At 47.7% G+C, this 13,749-nt stretch overlaps 1 protein-coding gene across 3 annotated transcripts; it reads left to right on the plus strand.

Moving 5' to 3' along the window:
* The first annotated feature begins 806 nt into the window (after nucleotides 1–806).
* RFC5 (replication factor C subunit 5) lies at nucleotides 807–13,608 on the plus strand. 3 transcript variants are annotated; one of them, XM_035098471.2, is made up of 11 exons: nucleotides 807–914; nucleotides 2,068–2,132; nucleotides 2,858–2,994; nucleotides 4,336–4,415; nucleotides 5,601–5,674; nucleotides 6,264–6,423; nucleotides 7,628–7,709; nucleotides 10,240–10,369; nucleotides 11,348–11,425; nucleotides 12,595–12,649; nucleotides 13,201–13,608. In XM_035098471.2, exons 1-11 carry the CDS (start codon nucleotides 844–846, stop codon nucleotides 13,295–13,297), a joined length of 1,029 nt encoding a protein of 342 aa, XP_034954362.2. In that variant the 5' UTR covers nucleotides 807–843; the 3' UTR covers nucleotides 13,298–13,608. The 3 variants fall into 3 exon arrangements, with proteins under 3 accessions (XP_034954362.2, XP_060125844.1, XP_060125843.1); XM_060269861.1 differs by lacking the exon at nucleotides 807–914 and adding an exon at nucleotides 959–1,955 and having other exon boundaries at nucleotides 2,863–2,994; XM_060269860.1 differs by lacking the exon at nucleotides 807–914 and adding an exon at nucleotides 959–1,955 and having other exon boundaries at nucleotides 13,201–13,607.
* The last annotated feature ends 141 nt before the right edge of the window (nucleotides 13,609–13,749 follow it).

The following is a 13,749-nucleotide window of genomic DNA, read 5'->3' on the forward strand; positions in this document are numbered from 1 at the left end:
GAAGAGAAGAATCCTTGGAAAAGACCCTGATGTTGGGAAAGATTGAGGGCACTAGGAGAAGGGGACGACAGAGGACAAGATGGTTGGACAGTGTTCTCAAAGCTACGAACATGAGTTTGACCAAATTGCGGGAGGCAGTGCAAGACAGGAGTGCCTGGCGTGCTATGGTCCATGGGGTCACGAAGAGTCGGACACGACTAAACGACTAAACAACAACAACTCCCCACCACCATTTTTAAAGATAATAATAATAATAATAATAATAATAATAATAATAATAATAATAATAATAATAATTAACAATAAAGTGTTCTTAGCTATAGTCATTGGTGCCAAACACACAAAAACAGAACGAAGCAAGAGGTGATGTTTAGACTGTCGTTTTTTGCTAGCTCCCCAGGTTTTCAAAATAAATATGACTGTATCCACTCTTAATGGTGCCAAACACACAAAAACTGAACAAAAAGCAGATGTATTAACCAGGAATTATAAATGCTTCTGAGGTGTGGGGGGGGGGGTGACACGTGCGCGTGTGAATCGCGGGGAGGGGGTGGGGATGGGTGCCCATCCGTGAAGCAGCTCTCTCTCTCTCTCTCTCTCTCTCTCTCTCCCCGAGAGGTTGCAGCAAGGCCCCGCCCCTTAGTTACCAGAAGAAGCAGAGGCGCCTTAGCAACACGGAGGGAGGGAGGGAGGGAGGCGGCCCGGCAGCCGTAGCCGCAGATGCCTCTCGGGGCGGAAGTCTCGCGTGCTGCCGCTTGCTGTTCGTTTTAAATTACACATCTCGCGAGAGGCGGGGTTGGGCCGCTTTGGCGCCGGCGAAGTGAAGCGGCGCGAAGGTTCGTGATGGAGCGCTCGGCGGTGACGGCGGCGCCTGCGGGGAGGACGGTGGCCGGGAGAAATGCGAACTTGCCCTGGTATAGCGATATCAATCGATGAAGGGCGGGCGGGAAGTGTGCTGCTGTTGCTAGGAGGCTGCATGATAGGGGCCATTAGTTCCCCCCCCCACTCCCCCAGTTTCTTTTCCGGAGGGCAGGGGGCTCATATTCTGCGCCAGGACTCCGCTCCGGAACCCTTTTTCCCAAGCCAGGATTTTCCGTTGGGGGTGTTCTGTGTAAATCATGCCGAGAGTGCCCTAGAGCATGTGCAGAGTGTTCTCGCTCACCTTGCTGCATCTTCATCCACGGAGCTCAGGGAAGCGTTGAGCACGGTGCTCTCTTCCCACCACCCCTTCTTCCTGGTGGTAGTGGTGGTCATAATAATAACAATAAGAATAAAGTGTTGTGCGAATACATAATAACTGCAGTCATAAATTGTAGGATTCGTTTCGTTCCCACACTTGGGATCTTGTGTCAAAAGGTAGTAATATGTGCAGTGCCAAAGAATGAGGGGGCAGGTGCCAGCTTCAAGGGATAAAATGGCACATTTTGACATGGTGGTAAGCTAAGTGTCTGGGGTGGGGATTCTTGTCTGGGAGGTCTGCGCAGGGCCAATCTCTGCTGGGGTGAGTAGAAAGTGGTAAGCAAGCAAGGCAGCCTTTGATCTCTTAGGGCCTTAGGCAACTGTTTTTTTCTCGTCATCAGGTATTTTCTCGTCATTTGGCCCTCTGGATGTGGTTGGACTAGAGCTCCCATCATTCCTGAGACTGGCCATGCTGCCTGGGACTGATGAGAGCCCAGCCACACCTGGAAGCCCACAGGTTTCCCATGTCTGTTTTGTGTGTGTGCATCTTATAAGATTTCTATCTCCACCCACCCAACGTAGACAACCCTCACCTCCAAACTTAACTTGAAATCTGAAGTTGAGCCGTCCTGGATTCCATCACTCTGTGGCCCCTTCATTCTGGCAAGGCCACTGTTAGAGGCAGTATGCCCCTGAATTCTATTTGCTGGGAATCGCAAGTTGTGGGGAGAGTTGTTGCCCTTGGGGGCCACTGTGAGAACAGGATGCTGAACTAGGTAGGCCTTTAGTCTGATCCAACAAAGCCCTTCTCATGTTCTCCTGTATGTGTAGATCAAGCCTACACCACATTAGAGAGGATTTAATCTGCATTCTATCTTTTACTGGCAGGGTAGAAAAATACCGACCTCAGACACTAAGTGATTTGATTTCTCATCAGGACATTCTGAGTACCAGTAAGTATCACATATTTCCAGTACTTTTATTTATCATCTCAAAGCCTTTGGGAAACACATACTCTCTTCTTAAAGCAGGTGTTTCTGATAGTGAGCATCCCCAAGTCAAGCTGTCTCGAAAAGTAACAAAGTAAAGAAGGACTGTTTAGCTTGTGATACACATTGTGATAACAACAAGTGTGTGACAAGAAAGGAAGAGGACTATATGGCATGAGCTGTGAAAAAGCATGTAATATCCGTATTCCTTATTTGCAGTACGTTGCAAATGCAGTTGTTGCCTTTGGACATTACAACAAACCACAGTTTATTGTGACAGGAGCCTCTCAAGCCTTGCAAGCCTCTCATCCTTTGGCATGGCCACAAAAAGATCAGACTTACCCATTTCAGATTAATCATATTTGTTTAATCTCAGTGATGTTTCGTTTGAACAAGTCAGCTTGATTTGACTTGTATTGGCATGGTTTGAACTTCGTTTATTTCAAACAAGCTCCATTAATAAAATAAAACAGAAGCAGAAGCTTTTGCTCTCATATAGCAAGTGACTTGGACCAACAGCTGTTTGGCCTTTCACCACCTGGTCGTTTGGTAATTTTAACTTGATTTAAGGGTTATTTCTTTCCTCCCTGTCCCTTTTGCCTCTTGTGTCATGCCTATCAACTTATAAAAATTAAATTCTTAAATTGTTACCTTGAGCGTCAGAAATGTCCTTTCACCTCTCCTACCAGTTCAGAAGTTCATCAGTGAAGATCGACTGCCTCATCTCCTTCTCTATGGGCCTCCAGGGACTGGCAAGACTTCCACCATTTTGGCCTGTGCTAAACAGCTTTACAAAGACAAAGCGTTTGGCTCAATGGTCCTCGAGGTAAGGTAACCGAAAGAGCTCATCATCTTCTCTAGACTCTTGTGCCCATTCTCTGTGCAGATGAAGTGAAGAAATCACTCTGTACAATTTATATTTTGTTAGCCTGCCCTATCCCACCACTCAGGAGTGACAATACTTTTCTTTGTTGCTCATCTTCCAACAATCTTCCAAACTATTTGACAACCAAGGTACCACTGTAAATTTTGGTAACAAAGGAAATAGGAGTGCTGACAACATACTGTGTTAAGTGGTATATACATTGTTGAACATAAGTCTGACCAAACTGCGGGAGGCAGTGGAAGACAGGCGTGCCTGGCGTGCTCTGGTCCATGGGGTCACGAAGTGTCGGACACGACTAAATGACTAAACAACAACACATTGTTGAAGCAAATTTTTAAAATACTTGTATCTGAACTACAGGATAGGAGAGTGTAAGAGAAGAAATGGGTTGAATCGCTCCATCTTTTCTGGCAAGAGGAAGTCCTTCATAGCAGAGCTGCACTAATTAACTGATTTTAAAAAGCGCTTTCCTCAACTAAAACCGGGTTTCCGAAACTTCTGAGTTCATTGACCCTTTGATGAGCTTATAAAGTTGTCATTGACTCCAGCCAAAATTCTTAGGAATGTAAATGCAATAAAGTCAAGAAATATATATCTATATACGGTATATATTATAAACATTTATTAATCATCAGTCATCATTACTAAGAATCACAAAATGTGAAAAAGGAGGAGGTAAAACAATAAAACAGCATGTTCTGAGAATACTATTGAATTGTGGAATTATTAGATATGGAAGTTTCTTAGTGGCAAGGGAGGGACACTCTGTACATGCCCTTTATTTCTGAGACTCATAGCTCCTAATTCTATTTCTCACACTGTACCATGCAAACTCCTCTCTGTCCCCAGACCCTTTTTGACACGCCCCCCGGTCTTTATTCACCCCCTACACCTTCCTGGGGTGAGGAGGTCAATACAGATCACATTGGGATACCCTGAACTAAAACGCAAAAACAGAAATGTCACCCACCCTCCATGAGAGAATTGCTGCATACCTGTATCATCTGAAAACAAATGATGGGTTGTTGTTTTTTGCTTTAGAACCACTGGTTTTTTCTTGCCTACAAAACAGTTGACTAACGCTCATATGATTTTAAATCCACAAAGATTTCATTAATTGGACGAGAGCCCTGCTGTTTCGCAGTCGGTTGCAATGGCGTCTATATGGTGTTCACATCTATTTAATTGTTTTGATATGATAATAAAACAGCTTCCTCCTGCCCGCCTCCTCCCTGTATCCTTACTTCTAGTTTGTTAAATCCCGCTTTCCTCGCTTTTCAGCTCAATGCTTCAGACGACAGGGGAATTGACATTGTCCGAGGGCCTATCCTGAACTTTGCCAGCACGAGGAGCATCTTTAAGTATGTGCCAAGGACCCTCCGAGCCCTTCCTGAAAGTTCTCCCCCCCCCCAAAAAAAACCCAACCTTTTGAAATAGTGTGGTCAATCCACCCACAGCCTTAACAGCCAGCACATAGGGCTCCTTGCCACCATGCGCCTTAATTGAACATAGAATAAGTGCCCCTGGGAGTGACATGGGTTGGCGTTCCTGGTGGAATTGAATAGAAAAACATACTTGGACCACTTTGTAAGTAATGCTTTTAACTGGGTGCTTCCAGACTGGTTTTTAAGGATTTTCCATTCAAAAGCTTAGCCCTGTCCCATCTTAAAACTGGGACAGAACAGGCTTCATAATAAGCCCCTCCCTAATACCGTGTAAGTAAAAAACTCAAAATTACTTGCACAGTTGATAGAAATAACATTAATGTGAACTTTTACAAAGGAGAACGTTGAAGCATGGTTGTATAACCCAATACAGAGAATACTTCTTAAAAGGGCTCTAGTTCATCTTTCAGTTATAACAGCAAAGTAGAAAAATCCATTTCTTGCCCTGAAAAGACTCGAATAAGCTAATCCAGTGGTTGCCAACGTGGTGCCCTCCAGATGTTTCCAGTCTGGTCATCCTTGAGCATTAGCTATGCTGACTGGGGCTGATGGGAACTGGAGTTAAGCAACATCTGGAGGGAACAGGATTAGCTACTCCTGGGCTAATCTTCAAGGCCAGGGCAGGGCAGCCAATGTGATGCTCTGCAGAGCTTGCTGGACTACAGCACCCATCAGTCTCAGTCATCTTGGTCCGTGGCCAGGGATGATGGGATTTGTAGTCCACAAAGATCTGTGAAGCGCCATGTTGGCCCCTCCTGTCTTAGACCCCAACCTGAGTCTTTGGTCTCCAGGTCTGTTGCAGAAAGATTCTGAAAGGTGGCATTTTGCATACCCTGTGCAGTGTTTTTTAACTTCACCTTGCCACATTGTCACCTAAGCTCGTCACTTTCTACCGGAGCCATTGTCCCAGTCGCCTGCTGAAGGTTTAGCCAGGGCTGTTCAAAAGATGTTGCTTGAAAGCTGAGGTGTATCAGTAGAAAAACCTCTTTGCCCGGCTTGACTCCGTCTTTTGTTTCTTGAAGGTGGGTTGCATCTGTGTCTTTGTGGTTTGCTTGAAGTTCTGTGTCAAACGTCAGTCACCTTCTCCTTCCCTCCTGCTAGGAAAGGCTTTAAGCTGGTGATTCTGGATGAAGCAGATGCCATGACGCAGGATGCCCAGAATGCCCTCAGGCGCGGTAAGTTTACCTTGTGCTGGGGGGAGTCACAGTGTTGCAGGTACAGCGAGCTCACGAGGGTAGCAGTTCCTAAGGCTGTTCTGCAGCATCTCCAGGTTGCGCTCCTGTTTGGCCCCCTGAAGAGCCTCTGCCAGTCAGTGTAAGGTTCTCCTAAATGTGGAGCACCTGTGTTCAGTGTAACATGCGAACAAGCCGGTTGCAGGGTAGGGATGAGGAACCTGCGGCACTCCAGAAGTTGTACGACAACTCCTGTCTGCCCCAGTTACCATGTCAGCAGTCAGGAACGATGGGAACTGCAATTAAGCAACAAAGCGCAGTGCAGGGGAAGAGCATCTTTTGTATGCAGAAGGTCCCAGGTTCAGTCCCCAACGGCGTCTCCAGGTAGGGCTGGAAACATCCTACCTGGAACCCTGGGGAGCTGCTGCCAGTCCATGTAGACAATACTGAGCTCGATGGATCGGTGGTCTGACTTTGGTCTAAGGCAGCTTCCTATGTTCTCAGCCTTAACTGCATTCAGTTAGGCCTCTGTCCCTGCTTCAGCCTCGCGTGGGCTCATCTCTCTTCCCAATTCTTTGCACCACCTCTCCAGTGATAGAGAAGTTCACCGAGAACACCAGGTTTTGCCTAATCTGCAACTACCTTTCCAAGATAATCCCAGCCCTGCAGTCCAGGTGCACCAGATTCCGCTTTGGGCCCCTGACTCCTGAGCTCATGGTTCCTCGGCTGCAGCACGTCATCGAGGAGGAGGAGTGAGTAAAAAAGCGCAGCTGGGGGGGGCATTGTGGCTCTTCCCCTTGGACTGTGCCTGGCAAGCGTCTTTTGTTTTGTGCAAATGTTGGAACCGTCAATCTAGTGTTGGGAACATCAGCCCTAGAGTACTTGATTACAGCTCCGATATCTCATGTGTATTGATTTAGTTTTGAGGAACTGCGAGGTTGGAGGGGACCAGAAAGTCCTTTCCTTCTCTGACCCTTGAGGCTACACACACACACACACACACACACACACAAAGAGAGAGAGAGAGAGAAAGAGAGAGAGAGCCGACCATAGCTGCCTCTGCAGCCATGCCCCTTCCCAGCCCTGCTCCACACCCTCCTTGAGAGTTTTTGCCTGTCTGGAATGTGTCCTTGAATTCTTGATAATGCCTCTTGCTTGCCCAGATGGTGTGTTTGTAGAAATTAGCCTTCTGTACAAAGGTAGAATTCACATTAGTGGGCTGGGAGAGCTGGGGAAAAAGTACATCTGGCAACCAATGTGCCACTTTGGTTTCAGATAGTACATGGGTAGATGAGTCTAAAAAGCTTGGGGCACAAATTTTCATGACCCTCTAGCCACCATGGTGGCTCATTTACCAGAAGTAATGTATTTAGCATTAACTCTGGAGATGTATAGTCGATTGTGACCAAACTAAGCCTCTTAGCTAAGCCTCCTAGGAGTTAACGCTAAATACATTACAGTGGCACCTTGCAAGACGAATTCGTTTTGCGAAAAATTCATCTTGCGAACCGTGGTTTCCCATAGGAATGCATTGAAATTTAATTAATGTGTTCCTATGGGCAAAAAAAGAAATTTCAATGCATTCCTATGGGAAACCGCAATTCGCAAGACAAATTTTTTGCAAAACGAATTGACTCGTGGAACAAATTAAATTTGTCTTGAGAGGCATCACTGTACTTATCAAAATAAGTAATAGCCACTAGAGGGCAGTGAAAATTTCTGTCCCGTGCTTTTTAGACTCATCTACTATCTGAAGCCGAAGGTATGCCTTGGTTGCCAGAAGTGAAATACTTTGGCTTTTTTTCAGCTCTCCCCCTACGTTCCTTGCTCCTTCTGCTTTTGCCCCTGCCCACCACCAGCGTGTGGCCCTCAGAAGGTTGCCCAGAAAGCATTGTGGCCCTCAGGCTGGGAAAAGTTCCCTTTCCTGCTGATTTATTCTGTCCTTTTTTCTTTCAGAGTTGATGTAAGCGAGGATGGGATGAAAGCCCTGGTGACGCTTTCCAATGGCGATATGCGCAGGTCTCTGAACATCTTACAGGTACGTATGGTTTCGGCAAACCGTAAAGAGCCAGCCATCAGATCAATACCCTGCTCTCAGAAGAACGAGTCCTGCTGGATTGAGCCAAAGGTTTGCCAGCTCCTGGTGTGTTTTCACCCAGTGGCCAGACAGTTGCTTCTGGGAAAGCTAAAGCAGGGTGTAAAGAAAACGGCTGTGCTGTGCATCCCCCTCCTATTGTTTGTCCCCAGCAGTGGAATTTGGAGGTGGAGGACCTTGGCTTATTGGTAGAGCACCTGCTTTCCATGCAAATGGTCCCAGGTTCAGTGTGTGGCATCTCCAGGTTTAGACTGGGAAAGACTCCGATGTCTGAAAACCCTGCAGAGTGGCTGACAGTCAATGGAGATGATACTGAGCTCGATGGAGCAATGTTATGGCTGGTTATAAGAGCTTTCTATGTTCCTACTTAATTCAACTCTTTCTTTGGAACCATGAGAACTAGAAACTTTGGTTTATTTACAGGTAGGTAGCCGTGTTGGTCTGACGTAGTCGAAACAAAAAATAAAAAAATTCATTCCAGTAGCACCTTTGCGACCAACTTAAGTTTGCCATAGGTATGAGCTTCCGTGTGTATCTGAAGAAGTGTGCATGCACACGAAAGCTCATACCTATGACAAACTTTGTTGGTTTCTAAGGTGCTACTGGAAGGTTTATAGGTTTCCTTTAGGAGAACAGCTATAGCTCAGTAGCAGATCATCTGCTTTAAGCATCTCCAGCTTGGCCTGGGAGAAGGGAGGGGTGGCTAACACCCCAGAGGACAGGATCACACTTCAGAATGACCTTAACAGATTAGACAACTGGGCCAAAGCAAACAAGATGAATTTTAACAAGGAGAAATGTAAAGTACTACACTTGGGCAAAAAAAAATGAAAGGCACAAATACAGGATGGGAGACACCTGGCTTGAGAGCAGTACATGTGAAAAGGATCTAGGAGTCTTGGTAGACCACAAACTTGACATGAGTCAGCAGTGTGATGCAGCAGCTAAAAAAGCCAATGCAATTCTGGGCTGCATCAATAGGAGTATAGCATCTAGATCAAGGGAAGTAATAGTACCACTGTATTCTGCTCTGGTCAGACCTCACCTGGAGTACTGTGTCCAGTTCTGGGCACCACAGTTCAAGAAGGATACTGACAAGCTGGAACGTGTCCAGAAGAGGGCAACCAAAATGGTCAAAGGCCTGGAAACGATGCCTTATGAGGAACGGCTTAGGGAGCTGGGTATGTTTAGCCTGGAGAAGAGAAGGTTAAGGGGTGATATGATAACCATGTTCAAATATATAAAAGGATGTCATATAGAGGAGGGAGAAAGGTTGTTTTCTGCTGCTCCAGAAAAGCGGACACGGAGCAACGGATTCAAACTACAAGAAAGAAAATTCCACCTAAACATTAGGAAGAACTTCCTGACAGTAAGAGCTGTTCGGCAGTGGAATTTGCTGCCAAGGAGTGTGGTGGAGTCTCCTTCTTTGGAGGTCTTTAAGCAGAGGCTTGACAGCCATCTGTCAGGAATGCTTTGATGGTGTTTCCTGCTTGGCAGGGGGTTGGACTGGATGGCCCTTGTGGTCTCTTCCAACTCTATCATTCTATGATTCTAAGGTCCGTTCTGAAACCATGGAGAACCACTGCCAGTCAGTGTAGACAAAAGTGAACTAGATAGACCAGTGATTTTACCCAGGATATAGTAGCTTCTGAAACCCACAGTTCCGTTCATGTGTGTGTGTGTGTGTGCCCATGCGCAACATCAAATGCATTATACTCTCTCTGGAAATAGCATATGGCTCTCTGAATTCAAAATACACACTGCCCTGTGACAATATGTGAAGAGGAGTCAGCGAAAGGTGAAAATGGGCCTGAGGGTTTGCAGATCAGTGCCTGCCCTGCAACTCCCCTGCATCTTTGCAGCAGCCTCTTTTGTTTTGCAGCAGCCTGTGATAGAGGCTCATCGTTTCTTTTTAGAGCCATGACTTCATCTGCAGCCGCCTGCTTCCTCCTTCACCCCTTGGATGCAGCGCCCAGTTGGTGCCTCTCCCCACCCTCCCAAGTAGCATCTAGCTCCCTCCCTCCCTCCCTCTCAACTGGAGTTGCCAGATTCCTCCTAGTTCTTAACAGCATTTTGTATTGACACAGATTCACTAGCCCACCTAACGAAGAGTGTGTGGCAAACACACCTCCATAGTTGGAGGCAGTAAATTATTCTGAACACCAGTTGCTGGAAGCCCCAGGAGGGGAGCGGCCTCTTGTGTTCGAATCCTGCTTGCCAGTTTCCCACAGGCATCTGGTTGGCCACCCGTGAGAACAGGATGCTGGACTAGATGGACCATTGGCCTGATCCAGCAGTTTCACCTTAGCCGTCAGTGGTCAGGAATGGCGGGAATTGGAGTGCAGAAGCCTCTGGAGGGCCACAGCTTCCCCTGCCCTGGTCTTAAAAGCGGAGGCTGAATCAGCTTTGGTTGCCGGTGTCAATGCCTTTGTTCTTTTGCTGCACAACAGTTTCTCTTCTCTTTCCCTGCCAGAGCACATCCATGGCCTTTGGAAAGGTGACCGAGGAGACAGTCTACACCTGCACGGGGCAGCCGCTCAAGTCTGACATTGCCAACATCCTCGATTGGATGCTGAACCAAGATTTCACCACCGCCTATCGCAGTATCCTTTGAACCCCATGCCGAGCGGAAACCCACCTGCAAAGCACTGGACATAAACAAGTGTCCTATATTCCTGACATGGGCTGTTGTGTTTGTCTGCCCTTTCCTTCTCCAGCTGCACTGGTCCCCCCCTTGGGGGCTTTCAGATCTGGGTTTTCCGTGGGCACTCCAGTTCAGTAAGCAGGGATCCGGGTAGTGAATTGCATCCGTTCTATAGAATGTACCCGTCGTGGACTTGCAGGATGCAGAGGAGTGGTGAGAGACACCAGCCGGGGAACCCCCAAGAGAAGAAGGCTGAGGGCCAGGGGATTGGGACGTTGAGAGATCAGAGGGAGAAGCAGCAGCCGACTGGGAGGAGGAGATGTTAGAAGCTGAAGAGGCAACAGGGTTTAGTGAACAGGAAGAAGCTGAGCCAGAGAGCAGTTCAGACTCTGAGGCTGAAGTGGAGGGTGGTGAAGAGGCAGAGTGGAGGCAGGCTGCTTAAGAAGCCATGGGGCCTCCCCCTCCTGCTGCAAGCAGCTCGTCTCCCCTCTGGTCTCAAAGAACTCTGAGAAATGAAATGGGCAGAGCAGAAGTTGGTTGTGTGCAGACGCCGCCCGAGACTGTGTGGGAAAGACCCTGGAGAGGATGAGTCCTGGTGTACACTGGGAAAGCAAGGACCTTCAATCCTCGCAAAAGCTTCATTGGTGGAAGACCTAGAAAGAGTTGCCGAGACCTCTAGACCAGTGTTTCCCAACCTTGTGCCTCCAGATGTTATCGGACTACAATTCCCATCATTCCTGACCACTGGTCTTGCTAGCTAGGGATGATGGGAGTTGTAGTCCCAAAACATCTGGAGGCACAAGGTTAGGAAACACTGCTCTAGACCTGAGATGTGTTGTTTCCTTGAATAAAGGGTTAACTTCACTGGCTTCAGGTGAGCTACTGCTTTGTTGATGACTCCTACCCTGACAGTACCTTTCCTTGACACACTGCCCAGATATCATGGAGCTGAAAACGTTGAAGGGTTTAGCTCTTCAGGACATCCTGACAGAAATCCACTTGTTTGTCCACCGAGGTAAAAAAAAAAAAAAACCACTTGGGGGTTGGAGGCTTTCTCTATGTTCTGACACAGATTGGAGAGGCTGATCCAAGAAAGCCAAGTGGTTCAGGGTGCTGAAACCGTGACTGCTGAGCACCCCCAGTAGCTCTGTTGTGGTACTGCCACTGTAGATCCTGATGAAAGGGGAACATCTCTGCGTGTGACTGTGCTGTCTGCACATGTGTGCAGGTCCTGTATTTGGCAGAGAGAGACCTTAAGAAGGTAGCACCTTTTCCCAGCAAAGTGGTCCTAAATGAGAACTTAGAACAGGCATAGGCAACCTTGGCTCTCCAGATGTTTTGGAACTACAACTCCCATGATCCCTGACCACTGGCCCTGTTAGCTAGGGATCATGGGAGTTGTAGTTCCAAAACATCTGGAGAGCCAAGGTTGCCTATGCCTGACTTAGAAGCATTGTGATGTAATGCTCACAGGGCTTTCCAAACTGCGTTAGCGTGTCAGCTGCAGTGTGTCGGTGTGTGAATGCTCCCCGTGCTCCTTCCGGGGGTGGGAAAGGGTTGGTTTAACCTCCGGTTTGCTAGTAAAACTGAATTTCTGTGTCACAAAATTATGCATGTCTAAAAAAGCGTGTCGCCAACATGAAAAGTTGGGAAAGCTCTGGGTTAGTGTGTTTGACTAGGAGCTGAGAGACCAGGGTTCGAATCCCCACTGAGACGTTGAAGCTCACTGGGTGACCTTGGGCCAGTCATTGCCTCACAGCCTAGCCTACCTCCCAGGGTTGTTGTGAGGGTAAAATACAGAGTGGGAAGAAGCATGTACACACACCTTGAGCCCCTTGGAGGAAAAAATCAGTATAAGAAAGAAATCAAATAACTGAGCGTTGAAAGCCATATTCGCAGGCCTGCATTCTCCTGCGCGAGATTTAAATTATGATCACCAATAAATCAGGCTTGTGTTTAACCACTAGCCTAGTAGCTATAGGTGGCAAATAATAGCTCACAGGCAAGTGAATGGGGTGGTGGATGAGGACCTGAACGGCCAGCATAGAAAGCGAGCCCCCCGCCACCATTCTTCCAAGTCCAGCGCAGAAATACGGCCATCTTCTGCCGGCTGTCAGCAGGCTAGAGAGTTTTGCAAGCTTCTTTTGGAAAATGTCAGTGATTGCCTTTTCTTTTGCCCTCCAGTTGACTTCCCATCATCTGTACGAATCCAGTTGCTGATAAAGATGGCGGATGTTGAGTGAGTGTCACTGGACCATAAAACCGTCATCTCTGGCAGGCGGGGACGGAGGGTGGGGGTAGCTGCTCTTGAGCTGTGACCCAGAATATTGCATACATTCCCATTAGTGTTCAAAGCCCTAAACTCATTTTCCCCAAGCCCAGAACTCCCTTCCCCCCTTCTTTCTTTTTAATAAAGTGTTTTAGGGTAAAATAGGCATGGCTTGCTTAAACTTAAAAGCACCAATCAACTGTTTTCCAGTTGTAAACTTAAGGGGTATATACAAACATGCAACGTTAGCAGTGGGCAGTTTCTGGAAGACGTGGGTGAAGTTGCATTTATTAAATATTTTCTCTGCCCTATGAGGGCTAGAACCCTGCATGCGCTCTTCCTCACTGTACGAATTGGCAAGGTCCTGGGTGAGCTGCTATTAACAGGCTTGTCCTTAACCAGCTCCCCCCTCCAACCAAAAACTGCTTTAGCATCCCGCTGTTTTCTTGTACATCTGCCTGCCGCTTTGAAAATACAACTGGCCAGTAGGAAGACTCATCCTACCACCCTCTCCTTTTCAGGCACCGCCTGGCTGCAGGGACAAGCGAGAAGATTCAGCTGGGGGCCCTCGTTGGTGCCTTCCAGGTCACCAGAGACCTGATCACAGCAGAGGCTTAGAAAAGCCCCCTTCTCTCCAGCTTCTCACCTGCTGTCCGGTCTACAGCTTCCGCTTCTGCAGCTCCAAAAGACAGAACTCCTGTTTGGCTGTCCATTGGCGTTTATGGTAGATCTTTACCGAGCTCCCTCCGAATTTAGGGTCGCCTTAAGGCAGGGGTGGGGAACCTCTACCCCGCAGGCCAGATTTGGCCTTGCAACACAATTCCTTGCAAGCCACAGCCACCTGCCCCTCACCTGCCATCAAATGTGAGACAGGCACCTAAGTGGCTACAAAGGAGCAGTCAGGAGCTTGAAGTGAGCTTCAGTTTCTTCCCTGGAGCAAGGCTGACTCCCCCACCCTCCCACCCACCCCTTTTAGCAGCTGGTTTCCAATGAAAACTTTTGCCAGGTAGACAGGACAACCCCCACCAGTCGATCATATGATGTCACAACGACATCAGGCGATTGACAGG

Source organism: Zootoca vivipara, chromosome 17 (assembly GCF_963506605.1).
Source record: "Zootoca vivipara chromosome 17, rZooViv1.1, whole genome shotgun sequence".
NCBI lineage: Eukaryota > Metazoa > Chordata > Lepidosauria > Squamata > Lacertidae > Zootoca > Zootoca vivipara.